At 33.1% G+C, this 21,199-nt stretch overlaps 3 protein-coding genes across 4 annotated transcripts; 2 read left to right on the forward strand and 1 right to left on the reverse strand.

Annotated features, from left to right (window-relative positions):
* The first annotated feature begins 1,390 nt into the window (after nucleotides 1-1,390).
* LOC137826428 (oligopeptide transporter 1) lies at nucleotides 1,391-5,392 on the forward strand. Its single transcript, XM_068632386.2, has 7 exons — nucleotides 1,391-1,614; nucleotides 2,153-2,601; nucleotides 2,881-2,978; nucleotides 3,192-3,764; nucleotides 3,961-4,231; nucleotides 4,322-4,504; nucleotides 4,588-5,392. Exons 1-7 carry the CDS (start codon nucleotides 1,566-1,568, stop codon nucleotides 5,203-5,205), a joined length of 2,241 nt encoding a protein of 746 aa, XP_068488487.1. The 5' UTR covers nucleotides 1,391-1,565; the 3' UTR covers nucleotides 5,206-5,392.
* Nucleotides 5,393-6,411: 1,019 nt separating this feature from the next.
* On the reverse strand, nucleotides 6,412-9,079 carry EMB2731 (ER membrane protein complex subunit 8/9 homolog). Of its 2 annotated transcripts, none has more exons than XR_011083681.2 (5): nucleotides 8,835-9,079; nucleotides 8,463-8,609; nucleotides 8,275-8,334; nucleotides 6,915-7,070; nucleotides 6,412-6,752 (listed from the first exon to the last, which is right to left on the reverse strand). XR_011083681.2 is itself a non-coding variant. In XM_068633434.2 (5 exons), the coding sequence occupies exons 1-5, from the start codon at nucleotides 9,042-9,044 to the stop codon at nucleotides 6,722-6,724; spliced, it is 615 nt and encodes a 204-aa protein (XP_068489535.1). In that variant the 5' UTR covers nucleotides 9,045-9,079; the 3' UTR covers nucleotides 6,412-6,721. The 2 variants fall into 2 exon arrangements, 1 of the variants encoding a protein (XP_068489535.1); XM_068633434.2 differs by having other exon boundaries at nucleotides 6,915-7,081.
* Nucleotides 9,080-13,678: 4,599 nt separating this feature from the next.
* On the forward strand, nucleotides 13,679-21,180 carry LOC137823656 (GBF-interacting protein 1). The gene is made up of 9 exons (XM_068628874.2): nucleotides 13,679-14,003; nucleotides 14,524-14,567; nucleotides 15,153-15,252; nucleotides 15,699-15,831; nucleotides 16,294-16,886; nucleotides 17,376-17,613; nucleotides 18,008-18,305; nucleotides 19,796-20,227; nucleotides 20,454-21,180. The coding sequence occupies exons 1-9, from the start codon at nucleotides 13,826-13,828 to the stop codon at nucleotides 20,742-20,744; spliced, it is 2,307 nt and encodes a 768-aa protein (XP_068484975.2). The 5' UTR covers nucleotides 13,679-13,825; the 3' UTR covers nucleotides 20,745-21,180.
* The last annotated feature ends 19 nt before the right edge of the window (nucleotides 21,181-21,199 follow it).

The following is a 21,199-nucleotide window of genomic DNA, read 5'->3' on the forward strand; positions in this document are numbered from 1 at the left end:
ATAAAAAAAATTCAAAAAAACTAATGAATTTAGTCCAAAATTAATTTATTATTATTTTCAGAATTCATCTGTTACTCGAAAGAATTAGTAACAAATCCAAACAATTAATGCATTTTATTCAAAATAAGTTTAATGTGATTTTAAGAATTCAATTGTTACTTAAATGCATTAATACCAAATCCAAATAATTAATGTATTCTACTATAAATATATTTAGTATAATTTTAAGAATTGATTTGTTTCCTGAATGAATTTATAACCAATCAAAATAATTAATGCATTTTATTAATTTAACTGCTCGTGTAGATAGAGCGTGGGTGCGTGGAGGCATGAAGCAATAAGCCATAAATATATAATCTTTCATTTTTTAAATTAAATAGTTTTAGAATTTTAGTTAATATGATGCTTAATTATTAACGAAAAATTTGTTGTTAAAAATTCTCTTTTAAAAATTTAGATAAATAAGTGATTTTTTTAAAATAAAAATTTTCATGTTAAATATTATTATGCAACTAAATAAATAAATAAGTGATTCCGAACGTGATTAGTGAGATAACATCAAATATTTTATATAAATAAATAATTTTTTATATAAATTAAAATTATACTTAATGAAAGCCATCACATATTTGGAATTAAACTCTAAGCTAAGACTCTAATTATTCAATTAAGTTTTTTAATTATAAAAAAAATTGATACCCAATAGTAATGAGGCATTTTTTGAATGAATTTGACTTACTCTTAAAAAGGAGGAACAATTTCAATTTCTACAATTAAAATAAGTAATTTCTTTTTTAATAATAATGAAAACAAAAATATAAAAAATAAAATAGCACTAGAAGAAAAGTTGCTTACCTATTTTTACTAAATGGGTAAAAAATGTTCTACTTATATTAAATAAGAAATATATAGATATACAGAGAAAACTGATATATTTACACCATTTACAGAAATCATGCTCCTAATATTCTAATAATAATAATTTTTTAATTTAAAATATTATTATATTATTAGTTTTTATTATTTAGAGTTTTAAAGAAAAGTTTATAATAATAAATATATTATTAATACTATTTTAAATTAATAAAATAATTAAAATATTAATTTATTAGGATGTTAGATGCATGTATTCTCTGTGTCAATATATAGTTTCCCTATATATAAAATATTATCAACTATTATTATAGAAAAAGAATAACATGGTTTAATTAAAAATTAAAGATTGAAACTGTTCTTAGGCCAACTCATAAAGTCAACTAATTTTTGGGCTGCAAGTTGTAAAATAAGAAAACTCGGTTTCAGGAACAAGATTTTGCTAAAATAACCTTAGATTTTGAGATTTTTGTCTGTCGATTCACCATGCTTACGTCAATCACGAATGAACACCGCTATTGGAGCCAGACACATGTTCCTGTAACTGCTTGGTTTAGTTCACACCTTCCTATAAAATGAAACCGACAATGTGAGTATTCTCGTGTTTGAACGAGGAATCAAAAGAAGACAGAGAAGAGAGAGAAGAGAGAGTCCAAAGTTCTATCCACAGTTTCAGAAGCAGATCCTCTCCAATGGATGAGCTTCAGGACAATAAACACCATTCCAAACTCGTCATATCTGGTAACATTTCAATGTCTAAACAAACTTATTTGAATCCCATATCAACTAAAAATTAAAATATTTTATTATTTATAAATGTATACAAACTTTACATAATTGTTCTTCTGGTATAAGTTCAACATTCATGCTAATGTTTTATTCCATGTCAATGCCATAACAGAGAGCACATGGTGTTACCACCAACTATTTGCTAAAGGATATGGTTGATTTTTGAGCATGAAGTTGCATTACACAATCAGAAAAAAAAAATTAAAAAAATGGAATGGTTTTCAATGATTTTTTATGTGTTGGCACAAAATTGTTTGGTGACAAACAAATACTGCTCTGCAGTGTTGTGTTGGGGTTTTTTTGTCGGTCCTCATTCAAGAGGGTTTTCCAAAAAGATTGTGAAGTTATATGAGACAGTAATTGTTTAGCAAAAACATTCTGGTGAATGCAACCAAAAGTGGTGAAACATGTTAACATTCTTATCCGTTGTTGCGGCTTTGTTTGTATGTATGTATGTTTGTTTTTGATTAAACAGTGAATGTTTTTGCAGAGGAAAGCGACGAGGTGGATGACTCTCCGATTGAGCAGGTGAGGTTGACGGTTCCAATAACCGACGACCCTACGCAGCCTGTGCTGACATTCAGGACATGGACTCTGGGACTTGCTTCATGCATTGTTCTTGCATTCATCAACCAGTTCTTCGGCTACAGAACCACCCCTCTTTCCATTTCTTCTGTGTCAGCACAGATTATTTCTCTCCCTCTTGGGAAACTCATGGCCAGAACACTTCCAACCAAAGTTTTTACTCTCCCTTTCACCAACTGGTCTTTCTCCATGAACCCTGGTCCTTTCAACTTGAAGGAGCATGCTCTTATCACCATCTTTGCCAGTGCTGGATCTAGTGGTGTTTATGCCATCAACATTATCACGATTGTTAAGGCTTTCTACCACAGGAACATCCACCCAGTTGCTGCTTTCCTGCTAGCGTTATCCACCCAGGTGAACAGTGATTATTAATTGATTCAGTTGTTGAAAGTAACACCTTTTTGTTGAAAAAAGATAGTGGTGTCTATGGTGGGTGGAAGGAATAGAGAGAGAAATTGTTAAATTGCATAAAACATGTGACTGAGATGAGGGGAAGAATACAGACAAAGAGGGGTAAAAATGAAATACAGGAATCTGATAATTGTTTTACACGTTTAAGAGGATTAACCATAAACGACAAGCATGTTCAAAAAATTTTGGTTAGGCTACTAATTCTTGTCCTTGAATTTTTAGATGCTTGGTTATGGATGGGCTGGCATTTTCAGAAAATTCCTGGTGGATTCACCGTACATGTGGTGGCCTTCAAACCTTGTCCAGGTGTCTTTATTCAGGTATTTTATTATCTTTTCATGGTGACTTATGCATTTTGTCTTTTAATGGTAATGAAAGAGATTATTATTATATTAAAGCTAATATTATGTATTAACACGTCTACTGATAAATTATTCTGAAGAGATAGTGGCTTGAAATCTACTGAAGTGTTTCATTTTATTTTATTTATTTTTATATTATGGTGATTGAGTTATGAATTTGTTGAATGGCAGGGCATTCCATGAAAAAGAGAAAAGGCCTAAAGGAGGAAACACAAGGCTGCAATTCTTTTTGCTGGTGTTTGTTTCCAGCTTTGCTTATTACATTATTCCAGGTTATTTGTTCCCAGGATTAGCAACAATCTCATGGGTTTGCTTGGTTTGGAAAAAGTCCATCCTTGCTCAACAAATTGGTTCGGGTATCACGGGGCTTGGCATTGGTTCATTTGGCCTGGACTGGAACACAGTGGCTGGCTTTTTGGGGACCCCTTTGGCTGTTCCTGGCTTTGCCATCATCAACATTCTGGTTGGATTTGTGCTCTTTATGTATGTTCTGATTCCCATTTCATATTGGAACAACGTATATGATGCCAAAAAGTTCCCCATCATCAGTTCTAAAACGTTTGATTCCACTGGCGCCAAATATAATGTCACAAGGATTCTGAATGCTGCAAATTTTGACATCAATATGGATAATTACAACAATTACAGCAAGCTCTATCTTAGTATCACATTTGCATTCGATTACGGATTGAGCTTTGCAACTCTCACCGCCACTATTTCGCATGTTGCTCTCTTCCATGGAAAGTAAGTTATGTTTAGTTTGAGAAAAAGCTTAAATACTTAATATACCACTATACTTAAAATTGTATCTAAGTTTTATCTTAGTATCATATGCATGGATGATAACTTCTCCTATCAAAGGTTGGATTTTATTACTGAGATAAAATATCCCAAGTGTATAAATCATCTAACTTTTCTTGTAACTGTATGTGTTTGGCAGAACGATTGTTCAGATGTGGAAGAAGACAACATCTGCACTGAGAGAAAAAGGATTCGGAGATGTGCACACCAGACTTATGAAGAAAAACTATGAACAAGTACCCGAGTGGTGGTTTGTGAGCATTTTGGTTCTAATGGTAGTTGTGGCCCTAATAACTTGTGAAGGCTTTGGCAAGCAACTTCAGTTGCCGTGGTGGGGAGTCCTACTGTCTCTTGTTATTGCGTTGGTTTTCACTTTGCCAATTGGGGTAATTCAAGCAACAACAAACATGGTAAAGTCCATAGTAGAACAAACATTTTTACAGTTTCCATTGCTTCAAAGTTTTGTCTTTTCTCACCACAGAGTGTAACTTGTTTTGCAGCAAGCCGGGCTCAACGTGATTACAGAGTTAATAATCGGGTACCTTTACCCCGGGAAGCCACTTGCCAATGTAGCCTTCAAGACTTACGGCTACATCAGCATGTCACAGGCACTAGGATTCCTTGGAGACTTCAAACTAGGCCACTACATGAAAATCCCTCCAAAATCCATGTTCATAGTGCAGGTAGGAGAGGATTAGACGGTGCATGGTTTCAAAACATACATAAAACATATCTAACTTAAACTCTTTTGTTGTTTTGTGTGCAGTTGGTTGGTACCATAGTTGCTTCAGGTGTGTACTTTGGCACAGCATGGTGGCTTCTGACGACCGTTCCAAACATCTGTGATCAAACAAAGTTGCCGGATAATAGTCCATGGCAATGCCCTGGTGACGATGTGTTCTACAATGCTTCAATCATATGGGGAGTGGTGGGTCCAAAGAGAATGTTCACCAAGGATGGCATTTACCCGGGGATGAACTGGTTTTTCCTCATTGGTGCAGTTCTTCCTGTTCCAGTGTGGATTCTTGCTCGCAAATACCCCAACCAAAAGTGGATTGAACTCATCAACATGCCCCTCATCATTGCTGGTGCTGGAGGTATTCCACCAGCAAGAACTGTGAACTATACAACCTGGGGAATGGTTGGAATCTTCTTCAATTTCTTCGTCTACTACAAGTTCAAAGCTTGGTGGGCTCGTCACACATACATTCTCTCAGCTGCATTAGACGCTGGACTTGCTTTCATGGGTGTGGTTCTCTACTTTGCCCTCCAAAGTTATGACAATTTAGGACCAGCCTGGTGGGGTGCAGACGCTGACCACTGTCCTTTGGCCAAGTGTCCTACAGCTCCAGGCGTAATTGCTCCTGGGTGCCCTACACTCTGACACCCATCATCCATGTTCTTCTCATCTCTTAGTTTATACAATCTGTCTTCTGCTATTTCTCCATATTTTCGATCTCCTTTCCATTGTAGAAACCAATCCAATACCAAGTTGAACAAGCTGTACAGATTGTTATGCAACAAAATTTGTATTCAAAATCTACTCTAGTGAATTCCTTCCTTCTATATATGCAATCAAACTTGTTCCAATAACTTTGCTTCAGCTTCAATTTTCCTCATTGCCACCGCTACAAATCTACTTGCTACTTGCATCACTTCGATTTAAAGTTTTAAAGTGAATTTCAAAAGACATAAAAACATTTGAATCTATTCGATTAATTTTTCATCGGTTTTTAGTTGTAAATTCCGAAAGAAAAATTTCATCCGGTTTCTTTTTGTGAAACTATCACTACAACAAGAATACAAAAATATTAGACAACAATAAAAAATGGGGCAATAAGCAATGGGTTTTTTTTATACGACAAAATTTTAAAATTGTTGCTTAAAATATGATAACAGTCAACATTTATTAAGTATTTATTGAAGTTTAAAGCAAAAATATTAAGAATTTATTAAAGTTTAAAGCAAAAATATTAAGTATTTATTAAAATTTAAAGCAAAAATATTATGTTTAGGCAAATATTATAAAATTATTTATTCACTACATTAATCCGTGAATCGTAGATAACATTTTTAAAATGTGAAAATATAAAAATACAACTATATTATTATTATTATTAACAATTTATTCGTTGGACAATCGAACCTAGATTCTATGGATAAATATAACACTTATAACCACGGACAAAATTTATTTTCATATTATTATTGATAATAAAAATATTATTACTATAAATAATAATAATAATAATATTAATAATTTGAGTTTTTATTTTATTTTTTAAATAGGAAACACTTTTCTGCCTACTACTTTAACCTGATCAAATAAACAATCATTTTCTGTTTTTTTTTTAAAATAAAACTGTCGTAAGAGAAGTTAATCTTAACAATTAGTATTTTTTATCCAATCGCATTATAAATACTAATACGATTATTTTAATTTTTTTATATTATTTAATTCTAAACTTATCTTTTATTATATATATTTATTTATAAATTCATCACTTCAGCTATATAAGAGTCTTTAAAAAAACAAGAGTCTTTAAAAAACAGGTGAAAACCAAACTAAATCCCATCTCGTCAGAACAGGTTTTGTTTTCAAACTCCTATTTATACCAAGAAACACAGATCGTCACAACTCGCAGGCAAAACAAACAAACAAAAAACTCCACTCTAGTATACCTACATCCAAGAAAGAAAGAAAAAATTGCTCTGCAACCAAAATCCTTTACGAACTGGTGGTAAATATCCTGCTTATACAACTAAAAAAACTTAATGAAGCAACTTCCCTAAGGTCAAAATATAGTCTCTAATTGTTCATTGTTGAGAATCCAGCATAAACAAATCTGAACATGGTCACTTGCAATGTAAATCGAGCAAAATGGAAACAAGTGCTGGGATCAGTTGAAGAGCCCTGGGTTTAGCCAATCCCTGTAAAAAATACAATATATATTGCATAAGTTATAGTTGCATAGTTATACCTAACATGAAAGTTTTTATAAAAAAAAAAAAAAAAAAAAGTCAGTTATAGCTGCACAGATAAATAAAATGCTAGGGAAGAAAGCAGTGATGCAAGGCAAAAAAAGCACTCACTTGCTAATGTCATCAAGATGATCATCAAAATCTACAATTCCATTCCACTTCTCAGTTGCAATATAGTCCAATAAGACTACATTTGCTGATGGCTCTCTGAGGGAAAACCGGTTGTTCGCATCTGATGGAACCAACTTCCAGTTCTTATTTGTATCCCTAACATAAAGCTAAACCATAAGAAAAAGGTAATCTTGGTTAATGTAACCAACCAAAAGGCGTCTCTTTATATTGAGGGAGCCATATATCATAAACTCTTGCAACCATAATCATGTACATAATGGTCTTCTTTTATAACAAAAAAGGTTGCTTTCTGAATGAACCCTTAATTTTGTAACTAGAAGAAACAAATAACAAGAATCGTTTGTAATTAGTGCAAATGTTGGATGAAGCTTTAGACCTTTGAGGTTATAGTCATGCAAAGTGTGCACATTACACAGCATTATTATTTCATTCCCCAGTCTTTAAATTGGATAAATCTTAGTAAAAGTTTGGTTTAGCTTAGCTTAGAGAAATAATTGCTTTTTGCTAGCTTCCCTCAGAACTTTGGAAAAAAAAATCTCTCGCCCAAAGAGTAGTTCCCAAATATGCTGCAGTATGTTGCAGATGAAAAATGAATATTCCTCTCTTTTGACTTACGAAAAAACAAGAGAAAATGGATCACAACATTCAACAGAAACTTGAATTCTTGCATCCAATCTGAGCTCCACAATGTTTATACACCAATACAACCCATGAAAACCCACACATCAAGATAAAAACCACCAATTTCAAGTTAAGCTCTTAGGTACAGCAGTTTTGTAAAAATAAAGAGATTGATGTACCAAAATAAGTCCCCAAAACAGGACAGGGAGACCAAAAAACTTAAGCAAAAAGCTAATTCTCCAGTGCTAAAGTGAACTACAGAACTTCGGTCTTGTTTGGATAAAGTTATTCACAAACACTTACAAGAGAAGGCAGTAAGAAACTAAAATCAATTGAACTTCTCCCATTAGTTAAAATCAAGTCCTGACCATAGCTTTTGAAAAAGTTACATAGGAAAACTTCCATAAAAGTTGAAATGCATAAGCCAATTTTATCTTATGAGAGAAGCTCAATTCATTTTACCTCCTTATTTTCTTCTATAATAACTAATTATAAGTTTATCCAAAAGGTTTATATTCTAACAAGTTCATAGGTTTTCGTGATTCCATCATTAGAAAGGAATTCTATAGTTCATTCACAAATAAGCTTGGGTATGTATACTTCTATGTTTAGATTGACATCAGGGTTTCTATATTATCTAAAGAAGCCCAATTACAATTCATAGAGTGGATAAACACAATGATCGTATAACACTTAGAAATTAAATAAAATCGCTAACCTGCATTATGGCACTACGTTCCTTACTCTTTTTCAAAGCATCAAGCTTCTTGTTATCTAACTGCAAATAATTGAAGAGGAACAGAAAGATGATGAGCAAAAAGAGATAAGTAAAACCAAAATTAGCCAAAACTAAAAGTAAATTCAACAAATAATTAGCAAAAACTAAAAAAAAATGCAACAACAGACCAATAGAACGGCAGCTTGGGGAAAGTAGCGGCATATGTGGTCACCGATGTTCTTCGCCACACTACCAAGCTCACTGTCATCAGATCTCTCATTCGCGTGAAAATAGCCCACTATGTTCAACCCTTTCGCAGAAAAATATTCCTCTATCTATCTCACAAAAAAAAAGTGTGATTGCAAAAAAGAAAAATCAGAAAACTTCAGAAAAAGGGAAAATTTAACAGACACCCAGAAGAAAAAAATATTAGCCCAGTTGACTAGTTCACTTGTTGAGTAAGAAAGCATACATCTTTGTGAGTAATTTTGTAAATAAGCATATGGGATCAGAGCTGAATGAAAAAATAAAATCAATGCAAAAAGCCCTAGAGAGAGAACCAGAATGAGAGATATCTCCAATTGGGGAAGAAGAGGGATGTGGGAGTGGAAGAGAGGGACAGCATCCGCGATCTCGACGACGTCGTTGGAAGGGGATATGCGACCGATCAAGATGCCGTTGACGGCGGAGGTTGGGTGTTTGAGGGAGTGAAGCACGAGTTTGATATAAGCGTTTTGTGCGATCTCGTACCTCAATCCGTTGCTACCCATGGCTGAGATTCTCGACACAAAGGTTTAAGGTTTCTGTTCTGTTCTGTTTCCTTCTTCTGTTTCAATGTCAAACACAAAACACACGCAGAAGCAATCTAGTATCAACTGTTGTGGACTTCGCACTCCGCCACAACTTTTAACGACGTCGTATCCTATGCAATGCTGCAATAGCAATCGTTATCAGTAACTGAGGTTTGTCAGGCCTGGGTCAGTAGTTCTTGGGCTTGGGCCCATTTACTACACGGGCCATGGTCTATTAAAAGGTGACTCTTTCTTCCTACACCTCCGTACCTTCTTGTGCCACCCCCTTGAATTTGAAATAATAAGCCTATGAATTATGTAATCCGGAAAGTTAATTTCATATTTAGAAAAGACTTCTGGATTATATAATCCGGAAGCTAATAACACATTTGAAAAAAAAGTTTCTGAATTACATAATCCGAAAGTTAATCTTATGTATAGAAAAGACTTCTGGATTATGTAATCCGGAAGCTAATCACAAAAGACTTCTGGATTACATAATCCGGAAGCTAATTCTGAATCTAGAAAAATACTTCTGGATTATGTAATCCAGAATATTAAAAAGAGTATTTTTGGAATACGAAAAATTTATGGGGGTGACAAAAGAAGGTATGGAGGTGCAGGAAGAAGCAGCCTTAAAAGGTAGGCCTGCAAAAAGAAAATGGAAGTATTTTACTATTTGAAACTTAATTAAGGTTGTTTCTTTATGCACCTCCATAACACCAGATAGTTCAGACAAAAGATATTTTGTTCTTAAAAAATATATTTTAAATTGCAAAATTATTTCCGGAGAGATTCTATAATCCGAATACCATAATTTTTAAAGAAACTCATAGAATTTGGAAAAACATCTTTTATATTCTATAATCTGGAATTTTTACATCCATAAAAAGCATGGGGTGTCATAAGAAATTATGGAGGTGTATGAAGAAACAATCCTAATTATTAGGTTAACCTTTACTATTCACTAATATAAGAGGATTATCGTAATCCTACATTTCTTTTATTCATGGATGTGATAATTTACGTTAATTAGTGTACTTATTTTCAATGAAGAATTGGATTTAAAAATTAAAAAAAAATATTACAATATTTTCTCTATGTTTCATCACTTATCATCCTCCAATATTATTATTATTATTAGTAGTAGTACACTATCACTGTAATTATTATTTTTTACATCTTATTGATAATAACAGAAAGCAATGAAACACATTTTGTATTATCTTATTGGCACAATGTGAAATAGAATGTTTCTTCAACCAATGTTTTTCGCAATCTTTAAATTTGAGTTATCATTATATTATATCGTATCTTATTTAATTCTAATACTATTTCACAGAAATCCACAAATTCATGATTTGGGACAAATAAAAACAATACACCTTATTTAATTTTTGATTTGGTCAAACACTTTATCTAGATTTTAATATTTGGACGTTGTTACGAGGAGATATCAGTATGCATAATATATTATTTTATTAAGGTGATAAGTTAGTAAACAATATTTTATAATCACAAGCATTTAATAAAGCTATTTTATGGGTTAATCAATAAATATTAAACTAGGTAATTTATTGGAGATCTCACGATTAAAAAAATCATATTTTATATTAAATTATACAAGTGGGTATAAATCTGAATTATTAACAACATGATTTAGTTAATCTTAATAATTTTTTAAAAATTATTTTATAGATAAAAAGAAGAAGAGGAAGTTTAAAATATTATAAAATTATTTTATAAAATTTTATATTTTTTGTAAAATAAGTGGAGGAATAATTGATGTGTATAAAAATGGAAGAAAAAGTAATGGAGTTTCAGAGGTTTGTTGGTATTCTCTGTTTTAGTTTTGATGAGAGATGAGTGCATGTTCAGTTATTGCTTTTAACTTATTCTTAAAATATGTCACTGTCAATAATTGTTTCTATTGCATCTTCTGTGAGGATCCAATATGCAATACCCTCATATTTATTATATTTCATTCAAAAAATTAATCTCACTTATATCTTTTTTTTCTTGATTAATCTTAGCTTCACATTTTTTTTTCAAAACCATGTTGAGATTTTTATAATTAATAATTATATCTTTTGTGTGTGTTTGAAATTTTGTGTTTCGTTATAGTTTTAACAATTTTTTCAGATCTATGATTAGAGGAATGATGTTTGGTCATTGTAATATTTTTTTCATTTAAATAAAAATTATTAGTTAATAGTTTGATCTCAAGTCATTGAAAGGATTGGTTAATCAGTGTATTCAATATATTATTTGTTTTTCAAAACTTATCTTATAAGAGTTTTATCTTTTAAAAGATATATAAGGAGTTATTTATAGATAAATAAATATATATTAATACCAATAATTATCATACATCTTAATTATTAAAAATAAATAAATATATATTAAAAAATTAATTTTAACTCTAACTCAACTTTATAAAATTGATTTTATAAGATTTATTTAAATTTAAAGTTCACATTTTAATACTTTTTAACATAGTACCAGAGCTATTTAAAATTTATCATAACAATAGTTTGTTTGCTTACCAGATCATCTGCTTTTAAACCATCCATGATATACAGTTTCACGCATGAGCTGATAAGTTGGCATGAGGAAATGTGTTAGAAATCTCATACCGACTAGAGATAATGATATTTCATAGTGTATAAGTCAGTCAAAACTTCACATTATGAATTATATTGTTTATAGGGTTTCTTAATATGATGTCAAAATCATGTAGAGTCTATTCTAACGAGATTGATGAGTTTATACTTTTACTTATTTTATTATCAAAACCTATTTGTAATTAAAGTACTATGAATAAAATTTAAATTATAATTCAATTTTTTTAACCTATTTTGTTTTAACACACTTCCTAAAAGTTAGAGATTTGTCCAAAATATTTTCTTAGTGTCATAATTGTCTCTTAGAGTGGTAAAAAAAACACCTTTTCAATGCTTTTGGTATTATAATTAATCTGAGTTTGTTTTGTACATAGGATGATGCAATCTTAATAAGAATTGGTTAAAGTTTGGCAAAAAACTATTATATAATGGACATATTTTCTTCCTTTTTTTTTTCTTCTTTTCTAAGAAGTTAATTAGTTTAAATAGGCATATTTAAGGAGTTAATGTATTTAAATAGATAAATTAAATTTATTGTTTATTTAAATTTAGATTGCGAGTGATTATTGATTAGTGTGGATTTGGAATTTGTGATTTCCTTCATGTGAAATACATGGAGCCACTATTCATTTTCCTTGCTTAAATAAACAAGTAACTAAAAGTGTTAAACAATACAAAGAAGAAAAAATCTATTCTCTCACTTAATCAAATAATACATGTTGCTTAAGTAAGTTGGACCACTAACTTAAAAGATTAGAAATGTAGTTGAGAACAGCAACTCTTAATATATTTTAATAAAAGCATTAAAACATGAGATTCATAATTTTTAATAATTGTTCACACAAAAAATAATAATTCTTTTTCGAAAAAAAAAACTCATGATCTTGAAACAATATAATTATTGAAAGTTAATATATATTAAATTGTTAAACATCATATATTAAATCATGGCCTTTGATTTAGTTTATGGAAAATATTTGTACACAGTGCTTATATATATATATTATTTTATATTTGATGGTGGAAATGAATTAGAGTTATCAATATTATATTTAAGATTCAAACTAATTAAAAAAAATCCAAAACTGATAAAAAAAAGGAAAATAAAAGAAAATTACTTTGTTTTTTTTTTCGAACGAGGTTGGAAATTAAAAGAGCGATTGTATTCTTTTTCGATCGGTCTACCTTTGTTTCTTTCTACTTTAATGATCTCTTTACTCCTCTCGCTTCTCTACTCTTTGTTTTCGTGAATTCTGGATTCGGATGATACCTGCAAAAGACACTATAACGCTTAAGTAAAACTCCGATGTTCACTACTCGGTGCTATTAGTACACTGAATGATGACACACCTGATTCTTGGAATTTGTGTCTATTTATATGATTATCATGAACCCTTCGTCATTGAATCAGATTAGGATTTTGTACCATGATTAAGAGTGTATTACCTAGTGCTTGACCATTGACTCGTTCATCCTTTGTTTAGGTGTAATAATTTCGATCATATCAATCATATCGATTGGTCTTTGACCGGATGCCAGACCTCCAAGTATCGTACGAACTCGACCGATACCGTTAAAATTTACTATTAATCTCTCCGAAATCAAACCAAGCTTAAACAAACTTTTTATACAAAACTTTGTCACACTTTTCTTTATCATATTTTTTTTTGAGTAAATGGATAATAAATCTGACTAGAAAAATTAGCATGGACACAATTATTTAATAAAAAATTGGTGAAAAAGTACTAGAACTAGTAAATTAAAACAGAGTTCATATTTACAAAAATGTGGAAAAAGAGTTTACTTAGATTTATATTGAACATAATATTTAAATTAAAGTGTTTGTAAATGGTGGGTTGGGATGGTGTTTTAATAATAATAAAAAAACGAAACGGTGTGGCAAAGAAAACCCTAGTTATGTTATGAAGATGTTATTATTATTATTATTATTAAAATTTAAAATAAAAAAGAGAGGCACAGGAACAGTAATGGAATTGGCGTATATTAATGATTCAAAGTAAATAATATGTAAGTGTGTGTGTGTTGTGTTTGTGTTTGTGTTTGTGTTGTAATAATAAGTCTGAGGAACAAAGAGAGTGTCCCTTCTTCCTTCGTTGCTGTCTTACAGACACAAAGATGAGCGGCGGTGGTGGCTCTTCCACTTTTAGGGTTCCGATCCCAAACAATGTACGCAAAATCATCCAAGACATCCGCGAGATCACCGGAAAACAGCACACCGACGATGAAATCTACGCCGTCCTACGCGAATGCTCCATGGATCCCAACGAAACCGCTCAGAAGCTTCTCTATTTAGGTCCCTTTACTTTTCCCTCTTTTCTTCTCTTCTCGATCCACTTTCTCTCTTTCTCCTTTCTCTCGATTCCTACTCTTTCTCTTCATCCACGAATGGGGACACTGCTTCCCACTTTTCTGAGCTTCACTTTCAGTTAGAGGTGCTTTCCCGAGTTGAGTTCCAGTTTTGTCAATTTCTTTTAATTTAAGTTCTTTTATTTTGCTGGTTAGCTTTTTTGATTTGTTGGGAGTTGAGGGGAGTTCTGGGTGCCTCTTTCGACATTGAAAGTTTGGTTTTTAGCTGTTCAATGTTTGGGAGCAAGGAGTTTTTGACATCCTAAAGTTGTTTTTGTAGGGTTTTGTTTATGTGTTTAATGGTATCTCTCTGGCTCTCGCTCACACGTGTTGCTTAGTGAATGGTTTCAGCACTGTATCTACGCTTCCTAATCATTTAGGATTTCTTGAAAAGAAATGTGTTTTTGGCATCTTTGAGATTCTCTCTCTTTTTTTTTTAATGTTGAGTTTTTGTTTTTTGTTCGCAGATACTTTTCATGAGGTGCGAAGGAGACGTGACCGAAAGAAGGAGGTAAGATTCCCCCTCCTTACTTCCTCTGCTTTTGTATTTCAGTTGGTTTATTACTGCTCTTGAAAGTTTAGTTGTTGAAACAGATTGGTTTGTTTGCCCTAACCTGTTAGGCCGGGGCATCTACTACTTCTGCCATTGAGTGGATCAATTGAAGTTGATAAATCTTTTATCTGTTTATCCAGTAAATTGAAGTGTATTCATTTTCTTGATTTTTGTGAGCTGCTGGGCAGAAGTTCTCAATGTGTCATGAGTTGCCATTCTGTCATCTTATGAGCACTGTGATTGGCAAACTTCATGTTGAGATTCTTATAGGTCGGTTGCTATGGGTTTGAATGTCTGAGTAGGTCTGGTTACTTTGGGTTTGTGTTTCCTGCCTGTTATGATGTGTGGTATCATGCAATAATATTATTTGCTGAGTAAAATGACTTGGGTCTTGTTTTGCAGTTGCTTATGAAAATGTTTCTTTTTATCTATGTGTTCTGTAATTCTTTATATCGTGTTATAAGTAAACGTGTATTGCCCCATGTTTCTCTCCTTAATGATTTTTATGGGCCTGAGTGATTTGAGTTAAATTTATTGTTTCAGGGATTGAGCAGCAGGGTTTCTGATGAGCCTAGGATAAAGCAAGGTGGACAAGGGAGGGGGGGAAGGGGTTCTTCGGGAGGATATTCCCCTAACTTTCCTGGTACAATCTCCCCACCTTTTTAGTGACTTTGGGCTTTATCATTAGTTTTGTTTTGTCTCTTCAATAATGGATATTCATTTCCACATATGGTCACCTGGAAGCTATTGTTCTCCAAAGGAAAATTCTTCTTGAAGACAGTCATTTTTTCGAGATATTAGTACTATGTGGTGTTTCCCTCTCAGTAACTTGTTACTGAGACATTTTTATCATAATATTAAGAATTATGCTTTTATTTTGCTGCTTGTTAAGCTCTATCACGCCCCTTTTGAATCTAGCACGGCACTATAAGTATCTTTCAATAGCCATCATTTATATTTTTTCCATGACTTTTTATTTTTTAGAACAATGAACCCACTTTAGTGCAGAGACCTGTCATATGAATCTGCAAATTTCTTGCTACTTTATTAGTTTGTCAGTTTCACCATCTTGCAAATGTCTGTTGTTAGATGGTGGTGGTGGGAGGAACATAGCTAATCGAAGGGAAAATGGAGTCAATCACATTGCAGAGAGAAGTCACGCTCCCTCTACTCAGCCAGTTTTGCAGAAAACTAAGACTAATACAGCATCTCAAGTTACAAGGTAGCTATTTTTTTGTATTTTCTTTAATTTGTTTCTTTTGTCAGATTAATTCTGAATATGTGAAAATGTATGGTGGAAATAAATGGCATTTATTTGATAATAAACAAGGCAAGACTCTAAAAGAAGTGAAAATAAGACTGATGAATGACTCTACTTTTGTTTTCCTTTGTGGCTAAAATTCTGACTGAACCTCACATTGAAGTCATGCTTAAAATTTTATGTTAAACAAAAACGCACAGTAACAACTTCAATGACCAGGAGAAGTAAGTGCCTGCTTGAAATTTGACTTGCATGCTCAATTTGATAATATCTTATGATTCTACTCCTGGATTGCTAAAGTACAATTTATATGAAGTTGTTTGTTGATGTGATGATAAATACATCATTGTTAATATTGACATGATTGTTTATTCTTTTTATTGTTAGATTATCTTCTTTTAAATAATATTTCTTCAACTGTAGAGTTTCAGCTGTTGCACCTCATGGTGCTGCAAATCAATCCAATGGGAAGTCTGTTCACGTGTCTGCTGGTCAATCTCCCATTGTTAGTGTACCTAAAAGTAGTTCAGCTGCTAATGACACTGGCTATGGAGAAAATGTCCAACCTCAAGCTGCTGCTGTTGCCACACCTTCTTCCCTTACTCAAACCTTTGGCTTGGTTACTAGTAACGACCAAGGAAAGTCCTTGTCAAGTTCTGATCAACTTCAAACTTCTGCCTCGGGTGTCCATTCCTCTTTGGATCCTGTTGTAGCATCTTCTGTCTCCCAGCATCCTGGTGTCAGTGGTGCAATCAGTAGGGAAGTTGGGAGCAATCGGATATCTACTGGTCCAATTCATGTTAAAGGAAATAAACCTGTTGTTCAAGAAGTTAATGATTTATCAGCATCCAAGAATGATAAATCTGGGTCCATGGGTTCATCAAGCAGAACAAATGCCCCACAGAAGTCAAATGAAGTTGAACACAATCGGTTATCTGAGCCCTCACAACTTTCATCTCCATCCCCAAATGATTCATTGAGGCCATCTTCTAGTTCTGGCAGCCAGCCACCTCTAGGTAAAGTTTTATTTTGTATCTGTTGAATCTTGTGAGCAACAAGGTTGCTTCATATTATATTTCCTTCAATTTACTTTCTTGTCTTAGTTGAAGTATTCCTTGATTTTTTTATCAAACAATTCTACCATATGGAGGACAATTTAATTTTTCAGAAGAGAAACTGAAATAAAGCCCACGAAAATTGGAGGGCATAAATCAGGAGAAGAACCTTTGAAACTGTTCATGAAGGCATTTTAAGTGACAGGCAGGATGACTGAGCCTATAATTTAAATAAGCATGTCACTTGTATGGGTTCTGCTTCTGTGTGCTAATAATAATACCCAAATTTGAATTGCTTAGATACTGTTCCATGTTGGAAGGAATCAACCTAAAAAAATCAAGAACTGTGTATTTTTTATTTTTATAATTTTTCTCAGTACTTTTCAATATATCTCTAATTATATCAACTTATAATGTCTTTTGGTGGGCTCACACATGTTTCTGAAACAGCTAATATCACGGAGGTTTCAACTTCAGAAGTTTCTGTGCAATCTTCAGCAGAGTTAAGGCAACATGTTACATTTCCGAACCATTTCCAAGTACCAGAGGCTTTAAAAAGTGGTCTGACATTTGGAAGCTTTGATACTTTTGGCCCAACTGAAAAATCTAACAGTGGAACTGATGGGGACAATAACGTTTCTTGTGCTCTTGAACCTTCACCAGTGAGTGATGAAGCGGCAACTTCAAGGTCTGTAATTCATATGCTTCATATGTGTTTTTTCTTTGCATATCAAATCACAGATCCCTTCGTCCTGTGTGTGCATACACATGCTTATGTTTTCTTTCATACCCTTCTAAATGATGTATATGGTTGGATTATCTTAGCTTTGTGCTTTAATATCAAACTTCTTCACCAGCAGAATAACCGTAACCTGCCTGAGAGTTCGTTCTAGAAAGTTTTTCTCTGGAGATAATATTAATACCTTTTTCAAATCCCTTTGGCAATCATAAGGCTGGGTAATTATTTCGTGAATAATTTTGGCTGAATTGACTGATTATTCTTCCTGTTACCAAAGGTATTATTTGTGTCATGGTGTGTTCATGTATTTTTTTTTTAAATGGTATTTCTTGTCTGGATGTAGCAACCAAAATGCATCATTAACTTCACAAGGGGATCATCTTGATTATCCACATTCTTCAACTTATTTGATTGAAAAGACACCAGATACAGAAGGCAATTCTATAAATGGTACTGACACAAAGGTTGATCAGCCAAAGAAGGAGGTTCTGTTGGCCCCTGAGGTCCATCAACTTCCAACTGTTCCAACACCTCAAAACTATGGTTTGAATTTCATGTCCACCATGTTAGGGACTCAGCAGGTTCAATTTGAGGGAACTGACCCCCAGGCACAAGATACTTCTCGATTTCCTAACTATGTTGTAAGTTTCTTAATATCTTCATCTGCTTAAAACTGTTTCTCCCTATGCTTGGATTTCATGGTGGTCTTTGGTTTTTCTCTTCATATGTTTACGTTTCAATGTGCCTAGATTTGTATGTGTACATAAATGATGCCTAACTATCTTTAGTAATAATTTGCAGTTTCTATTGTTCAGTCGTTTCTTTTCGAGAGTACGTAGCTATCATTACAGTTGCCTTCGTAAACTCATGAAAATCAGCTTGGATGCTTTATTTATTGGATAACACTATGATCCTTGATGTTTCTCTTACTGAATTTACCAAATATTGACAATGTAAAACATGAATTTCAACTCCTAACCCATGCATGGTTTCAGTATTGGCTTATGAATTAGAATCTATGCAGGAATGACCCAGTAGTTCAGTGTCAGTTATACATTTGGACTTTTGTGAGCCATCAATCAGAAAATAACTTATCAGGCTCAAGAAATTTGAAGTGAAATTATGAGACTGCACATTATGGATCTCCAAGAGAGATCAATGGCTTGTTTGGATGAACTTTTCCATCTAGGAAAAGGAAAATGAAATAGACTTCTATATAAGCTAAAAATAGCTTATGTATAAGTTAATTAGTAGAAACTCTCATATTAGCTTCTTTGATATCAGATTTTTAACTTATGCATAAGCTAGTTTTATCTTAGGAAGAAACTTATTTTACTTTTTCTTATTTTTCTTTTACTGTTTATGAGGAAAATTACCCAAAGAGACCCCAAACAGTTCAGAGGCAACAACAATACTTTGTTGAAATTGTCAAAGCAAGTAATGAAAGTAAAGTTTTCTTAGGTTTGTTTATGAAGCTTGTACAGTTTGGAAGATAGCTAGTTGATTGATATTGATTGTAGAAGAACGCTTTACGGCTTATATGGAATTTGATGAACTGGAGAATTGCTTTTTTCATCTGACATATTATCCCTACGAAAATTAGCATCGTTTGATTTTGAATTATGGAAACAGAATCTACTTTCCTATTTTTTAAAATAGTTTTAGTGGAGGTTTCTCTTGTTTTCTAGTGTGTTTTGTATCTTTGCATACCCCACCTTTTGTCCCCCTAATTCTGTGAGTACATACTCCTGCTTATTGTCCTTGTCAGGAAGGTATTAACTTAGTGCATTCTTTTTTGAAATTTTTTGTTTGCCTTAGGTTTTTATCATTAGGAATTTGGTATGCCTTTTTAAACGCTAGAAATTAAGTTTACCTTTAACATTTTTTTTCCAATTTTTAAAATAGATTTATTTTATTTTTAGTTGGAGTGTGTTGGGTATGCAGTGTTGTGTAAAGGTTTTTACGCCAGCAACCAATTAGAAATTATCTTTGGTATTGCTTGTAAGATATCATAAAGTCAACAAAATTTACCATGCGTATCAATTAGTAATTGAATGTAGGGTCAACAGAACTCTACACTATGTATATTATTTATTCTTTTAATTATGACTTTTATCTGTTCATATTGCAGAGTGCAAGTTCTCAGGGTGTGTCCCCTAGCCCAACTCCACCCCTACAGAGTTCTATACCTGTGTCTCCACAGTCAGTTTCTATTTTCAGGCCACCCTACCCTACTAACTTCTTCCCTTATGGCCACTATTACCCTCCAATTTATGTGTCTCCCATACACCAATTTTTAGGCCACAATGGTTTCCCTCAACAGCCATCAGCTGGCAACATGTATCTACCAGCAGCAGCTGGCATCAAATTCCCACTCCCTCAATACAAGGCAGGAACAAACACAGGAAATGCAGCTCATATTGGAATTCCTTCTGGGTCATTTATCACTCCACCTGTAGGTTATGCGCCTGGTCAAACAGTTAGTACCGGAAGCTCCACTGGAAATGAAGATCTTTCTGTGTCGCAGTTAAAGGAAAATCAGATTTACACAACAGGACAGCTGGTTGGTTTATTTCCTTATTAATGATCTTTTATTTCACCCATGCTTATTTCTTGATAAATCAGGAATTTTTGTTTCATTTTCTATTCCCTTCCTTTCTACAGTATCAATCTTATTTTGTTAGGTTGGTTTCATCGATGTATGTCCTTTTTATTGTGCTCCCATGAAACAAAATTCTTGGATTTCTGTAATCACTAAACTTGTATGGTTTTATACTTTTTTGTTGCAGAGTGAAGGCTCTGCAGTGTGGATACCTGCTCCAGGCCAAGACATATCCAGTTTGCAAGTTAATTCTCTGTATAACCTTACCCCTCAGGGGCAACATCTCACCTTTCCCCCATCACAGGCTGCTCATGGAGCATTTGCTGGTATCTATCAAGCAGGGCAGACTGTAGCTTCACCTTCAACACTTTTGCAACAGTCTCAAGCTGTGGCTGGGCCTGTTGAAACTGTAGGGCCCCCTTCAGGATCTTACCAGCAACCTCAGCCTGCGCAGATCAATTGGAACTCTAATTTTTAGGCTGGAAAACATTTTCTTGGTGCCATAATGTTGATGTTCACACATGATGTGCTCAGATCCAGGGAAGTATGAATGAACACTGGCCAGATCTGAAGTGTAAATAAAAATGCGGCCAAAGAATGAGAAAGGAAATTAGTAACTGTTTTTGGTGGAGATTTTGTACTAACGATTTTGAAGGGTGCTAGTTGCAGGTTTTCATTTCCTCTATTTTTTTTTTTAATTTTTGAGCCTTAAGTCTATTTATCCCTCACCTCTTCTTTTACCCGAGAGAACATTTAGTTGTTGCTATAAGAAACTTGGTAATTCCTAGTGATAATATACTAAGCCAAGAGTTGGAAGGTGAGATTTACAAATTTTTCCGTTCCAATTTCTCACCTGTATATTACATTTTGATATCAGAGAACATTGAAATTATACAGTTTTATTTGGAGCATAATTGTATGATCTATTTTTCT

This window comes from Phaseolus vulgaris, chromosome 8 (assembly GCF_051622355.1).
Source record: "Phaseolus vulgaris cultivar YP4 chromosome 8, ASM5162235v1, whole genome shotgun sequence".
Taxonomy (NCBI): Eukaryota; Viridiplantae; Streptophyta; class Magnoliopsida; order Fabales; family Fabaceae; genus Phaseolus; species Phaseolus vulgaris.

Coding starts and splice junctions, on each gene's coding strand:
- LOC137826428 (XM_068632386.2), top strand. CDS start 1,566: ATGGATGAGCTTCAGGACAATAAACACCATTCCAAACTCGTCATATCT. Junction 4,232..4,321: donor TTCAAGCAACAACAAACATG/GTAAAGTCCATA, acceptor CTTGTTTTGCAG/CAAGCCGGGCTCAACGTGAT. Junction 4,505..4,587: donor AATCCATGTTCATAGTGCAG/GTAGGAGAGGAT, acceptor TTTTGTGTGCAG/TTGGTTGGTACCATAGTTGC.
- EMB2731 (XM_068633434.2), bottom strand. CDS start 9,044: ATGGGTAGCAACGGATTGAGGTACGAGATCGCACAAAACGCTTATATC. Junction 8,335..8,462: donor CCCAAGCTGCCGTTCTATTG/GTCTGTTGTTGC, acceptor AATTATTTGCAG/TTAGATAACAAGAAGCTTGA. Junction 6,753..6,914: donor CATCTTGATGACATTAGCAA/GTGAGTGCTTTT, acceptor TATTTTTTACAG/GGATTGGCTAAACCCAGGGC.
- LOC137823656 (XM_068628874.2), top strand. CDS start 13,826: ATGAGCGGCGGTGGTGGCTCTTCCACTTTTAGGGTTCCGATCCCAAAC. Junction 15,832..16,293: donor ACAGCATCTCAAGTTACAAG/GTAGCTATTTTT, acceptor CTTCAACTGTAG/AGTTTCAGCTGTTGCACCTC. Junction 18,306..19,795: donor CTCGATTTCCTAACTATGTT/GTAAGTTTCTTA, acceptor TTCATATTGCAG/AGTGCAAGTTCTCAGGGTGT.